The sequence below is a fragment of the Cajanus cajan genome, chromosome 9 (assembly GCF_000230855.2).
Source record: "Cajanus cajan strain Asha chromosome 9, NIPB_CcT2T_4, whole genome shotgun sequence".
NCBI lineage: Eukaryota > Viridiplantae > Streptophyta > Magnoliopsida > Fabales > Fabaceae > Cajanus > Cajanus cajan.
The window spans coordinates 28,770,083-28,789,369 of NC_138525.1; the positions used below are offsets into that span (position 1 = coordinate 28,770,083).

At 34.4% G+C, this 19,287-nt stretch overlaps 2 protein-coding genes across 2 annotated transcripts; both read left to right on the forward strand.

Annotated features, from left to right (window-relative positions):
• Positions 1-7,493: 7,493 nt before the first annotated feature.
• On the forward strand, positions 7,494-8,964 carry LOC145952062 (uncharacterized). Its single transcript, XM_083064280.1, has 4 exons — positions 7,494-7,716; positions 7,834-8,095; positions 8,207-8,260; positions 8,349-8,964. Exons 1-4 carry the CDS (start codon positions 7,494-7,496, stop codon positions 8,962-8,964), a joined length of 1,155 nt encoding a protein of 384 aa, XP_082920406.1.
• Positions 8,965-10,814: 1,850 nt separating this feature from the next.
• LOC145952063 (uncharacterized) lies at positions 10,815-12,686 on the forward strand. Its single transcript, XM_083064281.1, has 3 exons — positions 10,815-10,824; positions 12,089-12,558; positions 12,657-12,686. Exons 1-3 carry the CDS (start codon positions 10,815-10,817, stop codon positions 12,684-12,686), a joined length of 510 nt encoding a protein of 169 aa, XP_082920407.1.
• The last annotated feature ends 6,601 nt before the right edge of the window (positions 12,687-19,287 follow it).

Sequence of the window (19,287 nt, forward strand, 5' to 3'; positions counted from 1 at the left end):
GAACACATACGTTTTGATACGTGAAAGATACGTATCTCATCCGTATCCATAGTGATTTGATTAAAAAAAGAAAAAGAAAAAAATATTTTCCAGATTTGTTCCAAATTTATTCGAAAATCAACCATAAAATAGCAAGAAAACACAAATTTGAGAGAGAGATACTTTACATTCCAAAGCCAGATAGAATTTTTTGTTGCGTTTAGGCACCGGATCGAAAGACAACCGCACAACAGTGACCCAGGTAAAGCATATAATCTCCTTTTCTCTGTTATTCTTCCGGTATGCACAGTAAGATAGAAACCTAAACAGGATGCGCACTGGTCTGGTCTCGACTTTTTGGAGGGGGGGGGGGGGGGGGAGGGGTGGGGGGGCTTTACGCTTTTCTCGGGTGGGGGGCTCCTATTTTGAATCTATGCTTTCTGATGTTGCGTGTATATTGAAATATCTTTTGTCCTTTTCTTCTGTGTTGTGCGTCAGTAACATATGCTGATAAAATTATAATATTAAAATATAATATTAAAATAAGTTAAATATTTAAATATTAATTAAAAGGTGCATATAATATTAAAAAAATTAAAATGTAAGCAAAATATTTTGAGTCTGTTGCCATTTCACTTTTTTTTTTCTTTTTTATATTTTAATATTTAATTTTATAATTTATTTAAAAAGTTTTTAATTTTATATAAAACTGTAAATTAATAATAATTAGAATTTTTTTAATTCTTTTTTAGCATCTTTAAAATGTATAAAAAAATTGTAACAAATTTTTAATTTCTAGTTTTTAAACTAACAAAATTTCAATCTCACATAGATGTTTTTTTTTAATTTTAATTATCCTTCTTAATTTTAATTTTAATTATCTTTCTTAATTTTAATTTTAATTATCTTTCTTAATTATCTTTCTTAATATTTAATTTATTATTTTAATATTTTCAAGTTATAGTGTCTTTTGTGAAATTACTTAATATTTTATAATTTATATTTTTATGATTCATATTTCAGAGTTATTAAAATTTTTAAGTTGTGTAATTTATTTAACAATTAACAATTTAACATATATATACTTTTTTTTTTTGCAAAAGCATAAAAATTATTTATTTATGATGTCAACAGCAAATGCTTCTGGTTCTGATTCTAATAACAATTCTAAAATTCCAAGTAAGTTCGTTTCTGCCGATGTTGTACAAGATGATCATGCTCCTCTTTGGTGTTATGTTAGCATATTAGATAAAAGTTCAGAAGGGGCAGGAAATAAAAGTTGGTCTTGTAATTTTTGTCAAAAGGTTTTTAAAAGTTCTTATTCGAGAGTTAAAGCTCATTTGTTGAGGATTTATGGAACTGGAATTTCTGTGTGTGCAAGTGTAAATGATCAATATTTGGTTGAATTGAAATCAATTGTTGAATTGGCTGAAAATAATGTGAAACCTAAGCATGTCCCATTACCTATAGAGAAAATGCATCAGAATTCTTTATTGAAAAAGAGAAAAGTTGGTCCTTTGGAGAAAGCATTTAATTTAGAAAATAGAGATAATCTCAAAGCTCTCATTGCTAGAATGTTTTATTCTTCTGGATTGCCCTTCAACCTTGCCAGAAATCCCTATTATGTGAATTCTTATTCATTTGCTGCAAATCACATGCTTAATGGTTTTCTCCCTCCTGGATACAATGCCTTGAGGACAACTCTCTTACAACAAGAGAAGGCACGAATTGAGAGGTTACTTAAACCTATTAAATCGACTTGGGATGCAAAAGGTGTTAGCATATTATCTGATGGATGGACAGATGTCCAAAGAAGACCTTTAATTAATTTTATGGCTACAAGTGAAGGGGGTCCAATATTTTTAAAAGCTATTAATGCTTCTGATGAGATTAAAAACAAACATTATGATGGAAATCTAATCCCCAAGGATCCCTTTGGAAGAGGTAAGACCAAGAAGGGTGAAGGGTGATCCAAGGATGCTCATACTTGAAGGCCATTGGACCTTTGACTAGGTCCATGGTTAGGAAGCTAGAGGAGGCTTCTAAAGAGGAGGTGCTTCTTAGATCTTTACTCATCATGAGCATTGATTATGGTTCCTCTTATTAGTCTCTTGAGTTTCCATTGTACATACTTGTATAGTTGATTTCTTGTACCTTGTATATAGTAGATACTTGTATAGGTGTATTTTGGCCTTGAATTTTTGTGTGAATTTTTGTGAGGTTTGCTTGCTGTCCAGTGGTTGGAAAAAGACTTTAAAACCTTCAAAACAATAGCACAAATTTTATTTTGGTTTTTGTAATCCATTCTAGTACCATTCTTAGGACTAATCTTTTGTGTGCTAGCTTTTGAAATTTGCCTTTATTTGTTGCTTTGTGTCTTCTTGGCTCTCTTTGTTTTGTCTCATTAATTCCTACTAGAGTGTAGCCTTTCTAAATTGTGCTTTTTCAGTTTTCATTCTTTGGCCTCTACTCTCTCTTGTTTTGGTTGTTAAGCCTTGGTGAAGCCATAATCCTTTTTCAAGCCATCACACTTGGAAGGAAGGAATAATTGAGACATATTGGCTAATCTCAAAAGGGTCTATACTTGAAGGAGATTGAGGTACACAAAACTTGAGTGAAACACCTTTGGATAGGCTCACTTGTTTGTTCCTTTTTGCAGCCAAGAATTGTTTTGATTTTTAGGTTAATTTTAGAGACGGAATTGAAGCCATTTGTGTCGGATTTGGAGAATTTGGTGAAGGCTTGGTGGAGACCAACTTGGGGTGTTTCATCTTGACTTCAAGGCTGTTCAAGACCTGTCCTCACTGCCCTTGGTGGAAATTCCTCAAGAAGATTTGATTTAGATTGTTTTCTTTGTCTTGTAACTCTTAAACCCTACTTGGGTTAGCTTTGTTTGAATTTACTATTGTATACAAACCTACATTTAGGAGTGGTTGTTTGGGACATTGTTTAAGTTCCACCACTTCCTAAATAGTTCAAAATAAAGATTAATAGACTCGGTTAGTACATGTGGAAGGGTCCCCAAAGGCTTTAAGTGCCATTTGGGCTTCCATTAGGACACGTCTAGATTTACTAGCTTTCATACTTCGTTTATAGCTTGTGGAAGTGTCCCAAAAAGCTTCAAGTGCCACTTGGACTTCCACATTAGGACCCTACGACTAGTATATGCTTTACTTGCTTTCCTTTTATTTGTTTAGCTTCTAAGTTCGTTTAGAAGGCTTCCATTGCCTACTAGGGGTTTTGTGCACACACACACAACTACTTTGCTTACTTGTGTGAAAATTTGTTTTGTAAGAAAGGTATAAGGGGGTTTAGTAATTTCCACTTGAAAAGGCTTGGTTATTAAGTGGCTCCTTGTAGCTCACCTCCCTTGATAGTGCAACTTGTATACTTAGACCTCCAAGTACTTAATATTACACCAAAAAGAAAAACTCTTTGTGAAAATCTTTATCACTCACTTTGCAAAATTTTTTAAGACTTGTGAAAACCTTTTATCTTGCAAAAATGAGTGATCATTCTCATGAGAGTAGTGTGCATGGTCATCATTCTCCTAGGACTCATAAAAGCACTAAAGATGAACTTAGAGAACTTAGGGATTATATTAGGAAAAAAGAGAGAAAATGAAAAAAACAATGAAGCCATAAGAGAGTTGTTAAACAAGCTTGTGGTGGGTGAGACTAGCAAACCCCATGGCAATGAAGGTCATGGACCTTCTAGGCCCAAAAGACATAATGATGAGGGGCCCTCTAGGTCTCATAGAAACTCACATGATGAAGGGTCATCTCGACCTAAAAGCCATCAAACACACACTCACTCATCAACAAGTGAAGGGTTTCATAGTAGTCACCATGATGATGGCTACTATCAAAGACCCCCTAGGCATCATAGGCCTAGGCATGATGAAACTACTCTTAGAGAACCTAGGTTTGACCTTCCTCCCTTCTATGGAAAAGATAATGTTGATGATTACTTAGATTGGGAGATGAAGGTTGAACAACTCTTCACTTGCCATAATGTGAGTGAAGAGAGAAAGGTTCCCATGGCTACCCTAAGCTTTCAAGGGTATGCCATGTATTGGTGGACTTTCCCTTGAAAGGGAAAGAAGAACTCATCATGAGCCTCCAATTCAATATTGGAATGAGCTTAGAAGTGCCTTGAGGAGAAGGCACATTCCTCCATATTTTGAGAGGGAGTTGATGGACAAGCTCCAAAGAATCCAACAAAGACACCTTAGTGTTGAGGAATATAGGCAACAAATGAAGTTGCTTATGATGAGGGCTGGCATAAGAGAGGAAGAAAGAACCACCATAGCTAGGTTTCAAAGTGGTCTAAACCTAGAGATTAGGGATAAAGTTGAACTACTACCCTATAGAGACTTAAATGAGCTAGTTCAACTTTGTGTGAGAGTAGAACAACAACTTAGGAGAAAGCCTACCCTTAGGAAGGAATCTACCTCATACCCTAGAAAGGACTTCAAGAAGGAGTATCAACCCTCCTATTCAAAAGAAAGGCCACTAAAAGAAAAACAAAAAGAAAAACCTTCCGATGAGCCTAGAACTAGTTCTATTAAGTACTTTAAGTGCTTAGAGAGGGGACACATAGCTTCCCAATGCTCCACAAAAAAGACCATGATCATTAGAGGCAATGAGATCCTAAGTGAAGAAAGCACTTCATCTTCTTCATCATCCTCAAGTGAAGAAGATGCTAGTCTTAGTTCTAGTGAGGAAGCACCATGTGAAGGTGACCTATTGGTTGTCCAAAGGTTACTTACCAACCAACCCAATGATCAAGACCAATCACAAAGAGAGAACCTTTTTCATTCTAGATGAAAATTTTTTAAGAAAACTTGTTCTCTCATTGTTGATAGTGGATCTTGTAATAATTTTGTAAACCAAAGGTTGGTTGATAAGCTTAACCTAACTACTATAGCCCATCCAAAATCTTACAAACTTCAATGGCTTAATGAGGATGGACCTATAGAAGTTAAGGATCAAGTAAATGTTCCTTTCTCCATTGGAAAATATAAAGATGAAATTTTATGTGATATAATTCCAATGGATGCAAGCCACATTTTACTTGGAAGGCCTTGGCAACATGATAGGAAGGCCATTCATGATGGTGTTACAAACAAAATTCGCCTAGTCCACCTAGGCAAGAAACACACCTTGACTCCTCTTTCACCTTCACAAGTGTTGGAGGATCAAGTATTTATGAAATCAAAAAAAAAAAAAGAGGGAAAAAAGAAGGTTCTAGAGTTGGAGGGTAGTGTCTCCTCCAAGGAAGTTGTCCCTAGAAGTCAATTTTTAATAGAACATTCTATTAAAAAATGTCTTCTAGTTGAACAACCTCTTTACCTTCTCAATGATAAAAAGACACTACTCTTGGAAAGGAGTAAGGAGGATAGTGTTTCCTCCAAAAATCTTGTGATAAAGGAAAGTCACTTTTCTATTAAAAATGATTGCAAAAAGACTTTTCTCCTTCACCAAGATTTTAGCTCTTTTTCTATTGCTGCCACGGACTTAGAGCTTAAGATCCACAACCTAAATAATTTTGAAAATAAAGGATCTCAAGTTCTTAGTCTAGTGAAGAAGAAGTGGACTTCACCTAGTTTTACTTCTTATGCTACTACTTTGGTGGTGCCCAAAGTAGACAACCATTGTCTCTTTAGGACTTCTCTTACTTTAGTTGTTCTAATAAAGCACCCAACCTTTGTTTTATATTGTTTATTAGATACATCTCATTGTGTCTTATTTTCTATTTTTGATCTTAAGGGAAGTTCAAACTTCTTTGAACTTAACTATACTACTTCCCTTCAAGACCAAATTAGATTCTATGACTTTTCTAAACTCTTTACACCCTCTTCCATGATGTATCTAACATATAATATGATCAAGGGTTGTCTAGGTAATTTCCTTATTATATTCACTTTGTTTTCTTGTAGAAGCCTAGGTTACTACATAGGGTACTTTAGGCAAGATATCTTAGTATATAGGACTACTTCATTAGTTTATTATAGTTTTAGCACTATCACATTTTTAGGATTTAGTTCTATACTTAGAATACACTATAGTGAGGATCCTATTCTTATGCTTAGAGAACCCATCCTTCCTAGTCTAAGGACCCTTGCTAGGACTATAGAAGGAATTCCTCATAGGGTGCACTTTCCACATATGCTATATGAATATGTCATCCCTAATGCTTTGTTTCTTATTTTCATTGTAGGTGATGCTATCTTTGTGGAAGGACCACTGGATTTGAGGACAAATCCTTTCGACGGGGGAGGGTATGATGGAAATCTAATCCCCAAGGATCCCTTTGGAAGAGGTAAGACCAAGAAGGGTGAAGGGTGATCCAAGGATGCTCATACTTGAAGGCCATTGGACCTTTGACTAGGTCCATGGTTAGGAAGCTAGAGGAGGCTTCTAAAGAGGAGGTGCTTCTTAGATCTTTGCTCATCATGAGCATTGATTATGGTTCCTCTTATTAGTCTCTTGAGTTTCCATTGTACATACTTGTATAGTTGATTTCTTGTACCTTGTATATAGTAGATACTTGTATAGGTGTATTTTTGCCTTTGTATTTGTGAGACACTTTATTTTCCTTTTTAGTAGCTTTTGTATATTGTTTCTAGGGTAGGTTACTTGGACACTTTGACTCCATTTAACCTAACCTAGAAATACATTCTTTTTTAGTTTTTCTAGTAGGAGTGACATTAGCAAAATAGAGAGTGTCCTTAGTAAGCTAGAGTGTGCTCCTAGCAATTTAGCCAAAGGTGGTCCTAGGCTAAAATTTACATATTGGACTCATTTTACTCCTAATTTTTCAGATTTGATTTAGCTAGGTTCCATTCACATTGAATGAACCTAACTAAACCAAATTAACCATTTTCAAACCGGATGGAGTAAATTAAATCCAATGGGCCACCCACCTTAGAAGTGTGTTCACACTTTGTGTTCACACTTGTTCACACTTGGCCGAATTTTTAGGCACTTCTCAAGCTTGGAAGCTTGAAGCACAAGCTTCTCCTTGGCAAGCTTACCAAGCAAGCCAAGTGAGAAGCTTGCTCTCCAAGCCTCTTAACTTGGACGGTTTAGCTAGACTCAACCATGGTTCCTAGTGAACCATGGTTAAGGCTAGCTTGCTCTCTAAGCTTCCTACTCCTATATACTTGTAAACCTTACCTTGTAAGACACTTTTGATGTAATTGAGATTGTATTTTCTGACTTGAGTTCAGATTTCTCTCTTCCAAAAGTCCCTAAACCTCTTTGAGTGCATCCAATTCTCTTATCCCTTCATAGAAGAGTGTGGTGAGAATTGAAGGGGCTTATCTCTACAACAAGGAGTGGCGCCTCTTGGGAGAGTTTCTCCACCAACCGTGGTGGTCTTAAGGCCTTCTCATCCATAGGAGACCTTAACCAAGCATAGGAAGAATCAAGGAGTTCAAGATCTAGGGAGGAGCTTGAAGGAAACTCAACATCAATCCGGGTTTCTCAACAAGTCTTGCATCACATTATATGGCTGATAAGATGATAGAAGTTATAAAAGAAGTAGGAGAACAAAATGTTGTTCAAATTATAACAGATAATGCTCTTCTATGCAAAGGTGCTGGAATGATTGTTGAAATTTCTTTTCCTAAAATTTTTTGGACTCCTTGTGTTGTTCACACATTGAACCTTGCATTGAAGAATATATGTGCTGCCAAAAATACTGAAAGGAATGAGGTAGCTTATGCTGAATGTAATTGAATTACTCAAGTTGTTGATGATGTTTCTTTTGTTAGGAACTTTATCATGAATCACTCAATGAGATTGGCAATTTTTAATCACTTTTCACCTCTAAAATTGCTTGCTATAGCTGAAACACGCTTTGCATCTATTCTAGTGATGTTAAAGAGATTTAAACTTTTGAAAGGTGCTTTGCAATTGATGGTTATTAGTGAAGAATGGAACTCTTATAGAGAAGATGATGTGGGTAAGGCCCAAGCTGCAAAAGAATTTATTTTGAATGATGCGTGGTGGGACAAAATTACATATATTCTTAATTTCACCGAGCCTATTTATAGTATGCTTAGGGCTTGTGACACAGATAGTCCTACACTTCATTTGGTCTATGAGATGTGAGATAGTATGATAGAAAAAGTAAAGACGTCTATATATAGATATGAAGGAAAAGAGTTAAATGATACATCAACATTTTATGAAGTTGTTTATTCTATACTAATTGATAGGTGGACTAAGAGTTGCACCCCTCTCCACTGCATGGCTCACTCTTTGAATCCTAGGTAAAATTAGCCTATTAAATATTTATTTGTTTTTAGTATTTATTTATAAATAATTTGATAGTTACTAATTTTTTTTATTTATTCACAGGTACTACAGTGATGAATGGCTTCAAGAGGCTCCAAATAGAATTTCTCCACATGAGGATGAAGAAATTTCTATGGAAAGAAATAAATGTTTAAAAAAGCTTTTCACAACAGCTGAAGAAAGAAGAATGGTTTCTCTTGAATATGCTGATTTTTCATCCAAAGCTCATAATTTTGCTTCTTTTGACTCAATTGAAGATAGATGGACATTAGATGCTAAATCATGGTGGGTAATGCATGGTTCTTCTGCCCCTCTCCTTCAAAAGCTTTCTTTAAAGCTTCTTGTACAACCTAGTTCTTCATCTTGTTGCGAAAGGAATTGGAGCACTTATTCCTTCATTCACTCCCTGAAAAGAAATAAGTTGAATCCTAAAAGAGCAGAAGACTTGGTTTATGTACATACTAATTTGCGACTCTTGTCTAGGAAAAGTGAAGAATATATGCAAGGGAGTACTAGAATGTGGGACATTGGTGGAGATGCATGGGGTAGCTTTGATGGTGTTGAAAATCTTGAAGTGGCGTCATTATCTCTTGATGAACCAGAAATGGAAGTTGTCTTATTTACAGATGATGGTCAAGGAGGGGATGAAATTGATACTATTCCTATTTCTCGACAATAAAAAAATGATTTATAATTTTTTTAGTAATGTTTACAAATTAAAAAACAAGAAATGTTTTCTTAATTTTGATTTTTGAATGATATTTATTTGCAATTACAATTTTATATATATTAATTTATTTATTTTTAATACGTATCCTAAACGTATCGTATCCTATATTTTCAAAATTTGACGTATCGTCGTATCGGATACGTATCGTATCCGATACGCGTATCGTATCCGTGCATCATAGGGGACAACCTATATGGGATTGGGATATCAGCTGGTTAAAATACTTCAGAGTTTATTGTTTGTCTTTTAAAACTTATCTAACGTTGTTTTGGTGCTGAATTTTCAATTGAAGGTAGCATTTTGGAATTTTGATAAAAGTCAAGGAGGACTTGTCACTTGGCTGAGGCTATCTTTTGGAGAGCTTGAAGATCAAACACCAAAAAGATGAGTGAAACATTAGAAGATGCTCTTACGTTAATGAGTTTGTTCATTATATAGAAGGCATGAAGGTTTGTTTTCGTATTTCATTTTTATTTTAATTTCTTCTTGCAAAGGTCTTTCTCTTGGAAATGGTTTTGAGAGATTCTAAGTGCCTACTCAAAACACCCATTTTGCATCATGCTCACAAGTACATCATACATGTCCACTAGGAATAGTGAATTTAGTTTATGAATCAATGCATTTGGTATTCGTGACGGGAAAATATAGATTATTAAAATCTTATATATTTGACTCTAACCCTAAACTTGGTAAAAATGAACATTTATATGATGTGTGTTTTCAATTACAAATGATGAAAAAAGTATATGATCCTTTTATGATTATGTCTGAGTTTGATAAAAACTAGAGATGGTTATTATTTGATGCATTTTGCATTCATAATAAGAAAAATAGAGTTATAAAGACCAATAAATGTCCCCCATATTTTCATGCTTAGCAAAGTCAAATTTTACATTAGTTAATGTTACATTAGTCAGATTTTATATCAATTCCACATACATGATGACTCTTTTAGTCGATAAATGATTAAAAAGATGTATGATCTTTTTATACATGACTTTGATGTCAACAAATAGTAACAGTCATAATTCGATGAATTTGGTATTGACGGTGGAAAAATATAGGGTGTTAAAACTCTATATATTTGACTTTGTCCCTAAACTCAATGAAAATCGGTTTCATTTATATGATTAGTGTTTTAATTGGCAAATGATGACTATGGTATATGATCCTTCTATGATTATGCCTGAACCTGATGTTAAAAAGTAGAAAGTCATTATTCGTTGCATTTTTTTATTCATCATGAGAAAACATAGGGTAAGAAAGCCTTATATATGCATTTGATATTGATTGTGAGAAAATATAGGGTGTTAAAACCTTATGTATTTGTCCATGTCCCTTACTTCAGAAAAAATCGGTTGCATTTAAATGTTAAGTCTTTCAGTCGACAGATGATGAAAAAAGTATAGGATTTTTTTATACTTGACCTTGATGTCGACAAATAGAGATGGTTATGATTCGATGTATTTGGTATGTAAGATAATTATGTCTCATGTGGGAAATATGTAATATATAAAGGGACTAATAAATAAATAATTAAATAATTAAAGACTAAATCATAAATGGGTTTAATGGAGCATTTATGAGAATAATTGTTATTTGATGGAAATAACAATCTTTAGGGATTATAAATATCCACTAATGTGAGACAAGGTCCACACCCCTGACAGAAAGTATTCTCTCAAACCCTAGCCATCACGAAAGATAGAGGGAGTAGAAAGAAAAGTCAAAGGGAGTGAAATCTTGGTTCTCTTCTCAAGAAGATCAAAGCACTCTAAGGATCAAATGAGTTTTCTACTATGGAGAAAGGTACACACTTTCTTATTATTATGTGAGTATCATGAATTTCAAAGATCCTTTAATTTTCTATAATTGATGTATTAGAAAATCATAGAACATACATGTGGTATCAGAGCATGGTTTTGAAATTGAATGATTCTCTGTGAATGATATGTGTTGTAAAATTGTATAATTCTCCATGAATGTTATATATATATATATACATATATAACGATTTTGCAATGATCCAGAAGACATTGTCAAATCAAGAAATTTCAAGCAATTTTTCTCACCAGAAGTGAGATAATTGTACAATAATGAAAAGAATATTTTCTCACCAGAAGTGAGAAGAATATTTTCTCACCAGAAGTGAGAAGAATATTTTCTCACCAGAAGTGAGATAATTGTGCAACAATGAAAATAAAAGGATATTCTCTCACTCGAAGTGAGATAATTGTACGACAATGAAAATAAAAGAATATTTTCTTCACCTGAAGTGGGAAAATATTATGAAAAGTGAAAAGAAAAAGGATAGACAAACAAACGAATATTATATAAATGTTATCCTTTGAGTACCACCGGAAGTGGAATAATTCTATCAAGGTCATTGTTGCAATATTATGTTTAATTTTCCGCTGCATGTTGTTTGTTTGGATCATGAATGTAATTCTAAATTTTGAAATATGATCAATATATTAAATTTCACATTATCGAAATCCTAGTGGTAATCGCGTAAGAATTATTTTCTTGAAAGTTTCCTTTTTTCTAAAAATACCTAAATTTGTATTTCTAATTGGAAAGAATTGATTTTTTTTTAAATAAAATCTTGGAATTAATTTTATGATGAATTTGTTAGTCACCAAAGTGGCCAGATTTTATATTTATTTTAATTCCAAATTAATGGTGATTTAATTCAATTACCCATAGAATAATGGATGCTAAATAAAATAATTGTTTGTTTATGGGTATATTGAAATTCATTATTATAAGACATTTATGTATCGCCCAAAGGTTGATTAGTTGTTCTCATAATCAATGAATATAATTGTGTGTGACTTATGTGTGCTATTAGATTATTTATATATCCAAAGGTATTAGATAATTCTAATTGGTGCATGTTTAGTTGCAAAATAATGATTAAATTTATTAGCATAATTATGTTTGTATGTTGTATGTTGATGTATCACCCAAAGGAGAACATCAATATACTATTAATTGATGTTTGATTATATTATATGTGTAGCATGAATTTTATGTCTCAAAACACTCATATAAATTTTTTTTTATTATGCAGTATCTGTTCCCAATTCACTAAATTCTCTTGTAGCGTCTGTTCCAATTTTTAATGGGCTTAATTTCTCTGACTGGAATGAGCAAGTCCAATTTCACCTCGGTGTTTTGGATCAAGATCTTGCTATATTGGAAGAGAAGCCTACTACTATTACTGATTCTAGTAGTAATGAAGAAAAAGCCTATTATAAAGCTTGGGAAAAGTCTAACAGACTCTGCCTTATGTTCATGAGAATGACTGTTGCCGACAGTATTAAGACAGCTCTACCCAAAATTGAAAGTGCTAAAGAATTTATGGGTTTTGTGGCAGAGCGCTCTCAAACAGCTGATAAGTCTCTTGCTGGGACACTAATGAGTACACTGACCACCATGAAGTTTGATGGTTCACGTACTATGCATGAGCATGTCATTGAGATGACAAATATTGTAGCAAGACTTAAGTCCTTGGGAATGGCTGTGAATGAGAATTTCCTTGTACAATTTATTCTTAACTCATTACCGATTGAGTATGGGCCGTTTCAAATGAGCTATAATACCATGAAAGACAAATGGAATGTGCATGAATTGCATAGTATGTTGGTTCAGGAGGAAACGAGACTTAAGAATCAAGGAAGTCACTCAATTCATTATGTAAGCCACCAAGGGAATCAAGGAGCTGGAAAGAAGTTTGTTAAGAAACATGATAAGGGCAAAAAGCTATTAAAGATTAATGAGGCATCTGTACCAATCCAGAAGAAAGCATCAAAGGGTAATAATTTCCATTTTTGTGGGAAATCTGGACACTTCCAGAAGGATTGCCAAAAACGTAAGGCTTGGTTCGAAAAGAAAGGTGAGCTTAATGCTTATGTATATTTTGAGTCAAATTTAACTGAAGTTCCCCATAATACATGGTGGATCGATTCTGGATGTACGACTCATGTTTCTAATACGATGCAGGGATTCACTACAATCCAAACCATAAGCCCAAATGAGAAGTTCGTCTTCATGGGGAATAGAGTGAAAGTTCCAGTGGAAGCAGTTGGGACTTATCGTTTAATCCTTAACACTGGACATCATTTAGATTTATTGGAAACTCTTTATGTACCTAGTTTATCTAGAAATTTAGTTTCATTATCTAAATTTGATGCTATTGGATACTCTTTTACTTTTGGTAATGGATGTTTCAGTTTATTTAAGCATAATCATCTCATTGGTACTGGTATTCTTTGTGATGGTTTATATAAATTGAATTTAGATGGTTTGTGTGATGAAACCCTCTTGACTCTGCATCATAACATTGGTACTAAACGTAGTTTAGTAAATGAACGTTTTGCTTTCTTGTGGCATAGACGTTTAGGTCACATTTCTAGAGAAAGAATGAAAAGATTAATAAAAAATGAAATTCTTCCAAATCTAGATTTTACGGATCTAAATATTTGTGTGGATTGTATTAAAGGAAAACAAACAAAACATACAAAGAAAGGAGCTACAAGAATCACTCAGCTTCTTGAAATTGTGCATACCGACATATGTGGTCCTTTTGATGTCAATTCTTTCGGAAAGGAAAAATACTTCATTACCTTTATAGATGACTATTCACGTTATGGTTATGTCTATCTATTGCATGAGAAATCTCAAGCAGTCGATGCCTTAGAAATTTACTTGAATGAAGTAGAAAGGCAATTAGACAAAAAGGTGAAAGTTGTAAGATCTGATAGAGGTGGTGAGTATTATGGAAGATACAATGAAACTGGGCAACACCCAGGTCCATTTGCTAAACTTCTTCAGAAACGTGGCATTTGTGCTCAATATACAATGCCAGGTACACCACAACAAAATGGTTTATCAGAAAGGCGTAATAGAACATTAATGGACATGGTTAGGAGTATGTTAAGTAATTCAACTTTACCCATATATTTGTGGATGTATGCCTTGAAAACTGCCATGTATTTGTTAAACAGGGTTCCTAGTAAGGCAGTTTCAAAGACACATTTTGAACTGTGGACTGGTAGGACACCTAGTTTAAGGCACCTACATGTTTGGGGTTGTCAGGCAGAAATAAGGATTTATAATCCACAAGAAAAGAAATTGGATGCAAGAACAATCAGTGGATATTTCATTGGTTATCCAGAAAAATCAAAGGGGTATATGTTTTATTGTCCTAATCATAATATGAGAATTGTTGAAACTGGAAATGCAAGGTTCATTAAAAATGGTGAAGTTAGTGGGAGTACAATTCCACAGAAAGTGGAAGTCAAAGAAGTTAGAATGCAAGTTCCTTTGACTTATGCCTTTGGCAATAAAGTAAGTGTTCCTCTAACTGTTGAGTCAAACAACAATGAAGAAGAGCAACACAATAATGAACCCATGATTCATAATGAACCTATTGTAGAACAACCACAAGAAATAACATTAAGAAGGTCACAAAGAGAAAAAAAAGACCAGCTATTTCGAATGACTATATGGTATATCTACATGAGTTAGAAACTGACTCAAGTATTAATGAGAATGATCCAGTTTCGTTTTCACAAGCTGTAAGTTGTGATAATTCTGAAAAGTGGTTAAATTCCATGAAAGAAGAATTAAAATCCATGGAACAAAATGATGTTTGGGACCTTGTAGAATTGCCAGAAGGTTGCAAGAGAGTTGGTTGTAAGTGGGTCTTTAAGACTAAACGTGACTCTGATGGCAACCTTGAAAGGTACAAGGCTAGACTTGTTGCTAAGGGTTTTACTCAAAAAGATGGCATTGATTACAAAGAGACTTTTTCACCCGTCTCACGAAAATATTCTTTTAGAATTATCATGGCATTAGTAGCCCATTATGACTTGGAGCTACATCAAATGGATGTGAAAACCGCCTTTCTAAATGGAAATTTAGAGGAGAATGTTTACATGGACCAACCAATGAGGTTCTCGGTTGAAGGAAAGGAACACATGGTGTGCAAATTAAAGAAATCAATATATGGACTTAAGAAAGCTTCCCGCCAATGGTATTTAAAGTTTAATGATACCATTGTTTCCTTTGGATTTAAAGAAAACATTGTTGATCGATGCATATTTTTGAAGGTCAGTGGGAGTAAAGTTATATTTTTAATTCTATATGTTGATGACATCTTGCTTGCAACTAACGATCTTGGTCTTCTTCATGAGACTAAGAAGTTTCTCTCTAGTAACTTTGAAATGAAAGATATGGGCGAGGCAAGCTATGTGATAGGAATAGAAATATTCCGAGATAGATCACAAGGACTGTTAGGCTTGTCTCAGAAAGCATATATCAATAAAGTACTAGAGAGATTCAGGATGGAAAAGTGCTCAGCATCGGCCGTTCCAATTCAGAAAGGAGATAAGTTTAGTCTCACTCAATGTCCTAAAAATGACTTGGAACGAAAACAAATGGAAGCAATTCCGTATGCATCAGTTGTTGGGAGTATCATGTATGCTCAGATCTGTACTCGACCAGATATAAGTTTTGCAGCTGGAATGTTAGGAAGATATCAAAGTAATCCGGGAATGGAACATTGGAAAGCTGCAAAGAAAGTTCTGAGATACTTACAGGGAACAAAGTGTCACATGCTTACATATAGGAGGTCTAATCACCTTGAGGTGATTGGATATTCAGACTCTGATTTTGCTGGATGTGTGGATTCAAGAAAATCCACTCTTGGCTATGTATTTATTTTAGCTGGAGGAGCAATATCATGGAAGAGTGCAAAACAAACAGTTGTTGCTTCATCGACTATGGAAGCTGAATTTGTAGCATGTTTTGAGGCTACAATTCAGGCTAATTGGTTGCAGAACTTTATTTTAGGGCTTGGAATTGTCGACAGTATTGCTAAGCCGTTGAAAATGTATTGTGATAATTCTGCAGCAGTATTTTTTTCTAAGAACGATAAGTACTCTAAGGGTGCTAAGCATATGGAATTAAAGTACTTTGCCGTGAAGGAGGAAGTTCAGAAACAAAGAGTGTCAATAGAACATATTAGCACAAATCTTATGATAGCTGATCCTTTAACAAAGGGATTACCGCCTAAAACATTTATTGAGCATGTTAAAAATATGGGCATTATTGTTACTAATGATTGTTGAGTATCATGTTTATTTTATATTAAGTGATTGACATTTTGAGCTCATCAATGATATGTTTCTGAGTACCTGTTTTCTATAGTTTTATGCATATTTGTGTTAGAATAATGTAAACAGGTGTCATCTTGAATAAAGATATAAATTTGGACCAAGTATGTGCTCCTTATTAATGATCATATTAAGAAGAAGACTTGTTTGTAGTACATGGAAGGGACTATGTCGATTAAACTGATGTACAACCGCCATGACTCAAATTAGTTCATACTTTTAAATATGAAATTATGACGAATCCAATGCATAAAATGATTTAGCCATTTTAATACGCATTATGTTAATTTAATTAATTTATTTATTTGTCCGTTGTGAGAAATGTCACATGAGTCAAGTGGGAGAATGTAAGATAATTATGTCTCATGTGGGAAATATGTAATATATAAAGGGACTAATAAATAAATAATTAAATAATTAAAGACTAAATCATAAATGGGTTTAATGGAGCATTTATGAGAATAATTGTTATTTGATGGAAATAACAATCTTTAGGGATTATAAATATCCACTAATGTGAGAAAAAGTCCACACCCCTGACAGAAAGTATTCTCTCAAACCCTAGCCATCACGAAAGATAGAGAGAGTAGAAAGAAAAGTCAAAGGGAGTGAAATCTTGGTTCTCTTCTCAAGAAGATCAAAGCACTCTAAGGATCAAAGGAGTTTTCTACTATGGAGAAAGGTACACACTTTCTTATTATTATGTGAGTATCATGAATTTCAAAGATCCTTTAATTTTCTATAATTGATGTATTAGAAAATCATAGAACTTACATGGTATTCATGGTGGGAAAATTTAGGGGTGTTAAAACCCTATATATTTGACTTTGTCCCTGAACTCGATAAAATATAGGGTAAGAAAGCCTTATATATGTCCCATAGATTTTCATGCCTAGCGATGTCAGACTTGACATCACTTGATGTTCCATTTGCTTGCATACCTTTGGGAATGCGGGGTGTGGTTCGTATGGTGGTGTCGAGTTTGGCGCACGTGAGGGTGTATGAGTGGTATTTGGGATGCTTTTGTTGGCTGGCTCCATGCTTGTGCATCGAACGGTTGACATGTATCCCTTTTCATATTTTCCTCTAGCCTTTATGGCTTTGGGGACATGGTTGGTTCCTGCATTGCCTATCTATTAAATGATATTCATTTGATTTGGAGGGCTTACTTCACCCACACCTATTCTTGGGTTTGTTGGGGATTTGAAAGTAGTGCACTTGATGCATATGTACAATAATGTTCCTGTCCCTAAAGCTGGTAAAAATGAATTATATTTACATGATCAATATTTTATCGACGAACGATGAAAATGGTATATGATCCTCTGTGAACATGCCTAACATTGATGTTGAAAAATTGAGACCCTTATTATTACATGCATTTTGTATTGTTTGTGAGAAAATATAGTGTGTCAAAATCTTATATATTTGTCCATGTCCGTTACTTCAGAAAAAATCGGTTGCATTTAAATGTTGAGTCTTCAGTCGACAGATGATGAAAAAAGTATAGGATTTTTTTATACTTGACCTTGATGTCGACAAATAGAGATGGTGATGATTCGATGTATTTGGTATTCATGGTGGGAAAATTTAGGGTGTTAAAACCCTATATATTTGACTTTGTCCCTGAACTCGATAAAATATAGGGTAAGAAAGCCTTACATATGTCCCATAGATTTTCATGCCTAGCGATGTCAGACTTGACATCACTTGATGTTCCATTTGCTTGCATACCTTTGGGAATGCGGGGTGTGGTTCGTATGGTGGTGTCGAGTTTGGCGCACGTGAGGGTGTATGAGTGGTATTTGGGATGCTTTTGTTGGCTGGCTCCATGCTTGTGCATCGAACGGTTGACATGTATCCCTTTTCATATTTTCCTCTAGCCTTTATGGCTTTGGGGACATGGTTGGTTCCTGCATTGCCTATCTATTAAATGATATTCATTTGATTTGGAGGGCTTACTTCACCCACACCTATTCATGGGTTTGTTGGGGATTTGAAAGTAGTGCACTTGATGCATATGTACAATAATGTTCCTGTCCCTAAAGCTGGTAAAAATGAATTATGTTTACATGATCAATATTTTATCGACAAACGATGAAAATGGTATATGATCCTCTGTGAACATGCCTAACATTGATGTCGAAAAATTGAGACCCTTATTATTACATGAATTTTGTATTGTTTGTGAGAAAATATAGGGTGTTAAAACCTTATATATTTCTCCATGTCCCTTACTTAATGTTGAGTCTTTCAGTCGACAGATGATCAAAAAAGTATTGGATTTTTTTATACTTGACCTTGATGTCGACAAATAGAGATGGTTATGATTCGATGCATTTGGTATTCATGGTGGGAAAATTTAGGGTGTTAAAACCCTATATATTTGACTTTGTCCCTAAACTCGATAAAATATAGGGTAAGAAAGCCTTATATATGTCCCATAGATTTTCATGCCTAGCGATGTCAGACTTGACATCCCTTGATGTTCCATTTGCTTGCATACCTTTGGGAATGCGGGGTGTGGTTCGTTTGGTGGTGTCGAGTTTGGCTCACGTGAGGGTGTATGAGTGGTATTTGGGATGCTTTTGTTGGCTGGCTCCATGCTTGTGCATCGAACGGTTGACATGTATCCCTTTTCATATTTTCCTCTAGCCTTTATGGCTTTGGGGACATGGTTGGTTCCTGCATTGCCTATCTATTGAATGATATTCATTTGATTTGGAGGGCTTACTTCACCCACACCTATTCATGGGTTTGTTGGGGATTTGAAAGTTCTGCACTTGATGCATATGTACAATAATGTTCCTGTCCCTAAAGCTGGTAAAAATGAATTATATTTACATAATCAATATTTTATCGACAAACGATGAAAATGGTATATGATCCTCTCTGAACATGCCTAACATTGATGTCGAAAAATTGAGACCCTTATTATTACATGCATTTGGTATTGTTTGTGACAAAATATAGGGTGTTAAAACCTTATGTATTTGTCCATGTCCCTTACTTAAAGAAAAATCGGTTGCATTTTAATGTTGAGTCTTTCAGTCGACAGATGATCAAAAAAGTATTGGATTTTTTTATACTT

Excerpts from the sequence above, each read along its gene's own strand:
- LOC145952062 (XM_083064280.1), top strand. The coding sequence starts at position 7,494 with ATGGCTGATAAGATGATAGAAGTTATAAAAGAAGTAGGAGAACAAAAT. Across the intron at positions 7,717-7,833 it reads TGAGGTAGCTTATGCTGAAT|CTGAAACACGCTTTGCATCT; the intron begins GTAATTGAATTA and ends TGCTTGCTATAG. Across the intron at positions 8,096-8,206 it reads CTTCATTTGGTCTATGAGAT|GTGGACTAAGAGTTGCACCC; the intron begins GTGAGATAGTAT and ends ACTAATTGATAG.
- LOC145952063 (XM_083064281.1), top strand. Across the intron at positions 12,559-12,656 it reads CTGTGAATGAGAATTTCCTT|TATGTTGGTTCAGGAGGAAA; the intron begins GTACAATTTATT and ends TGAATTGCATAG.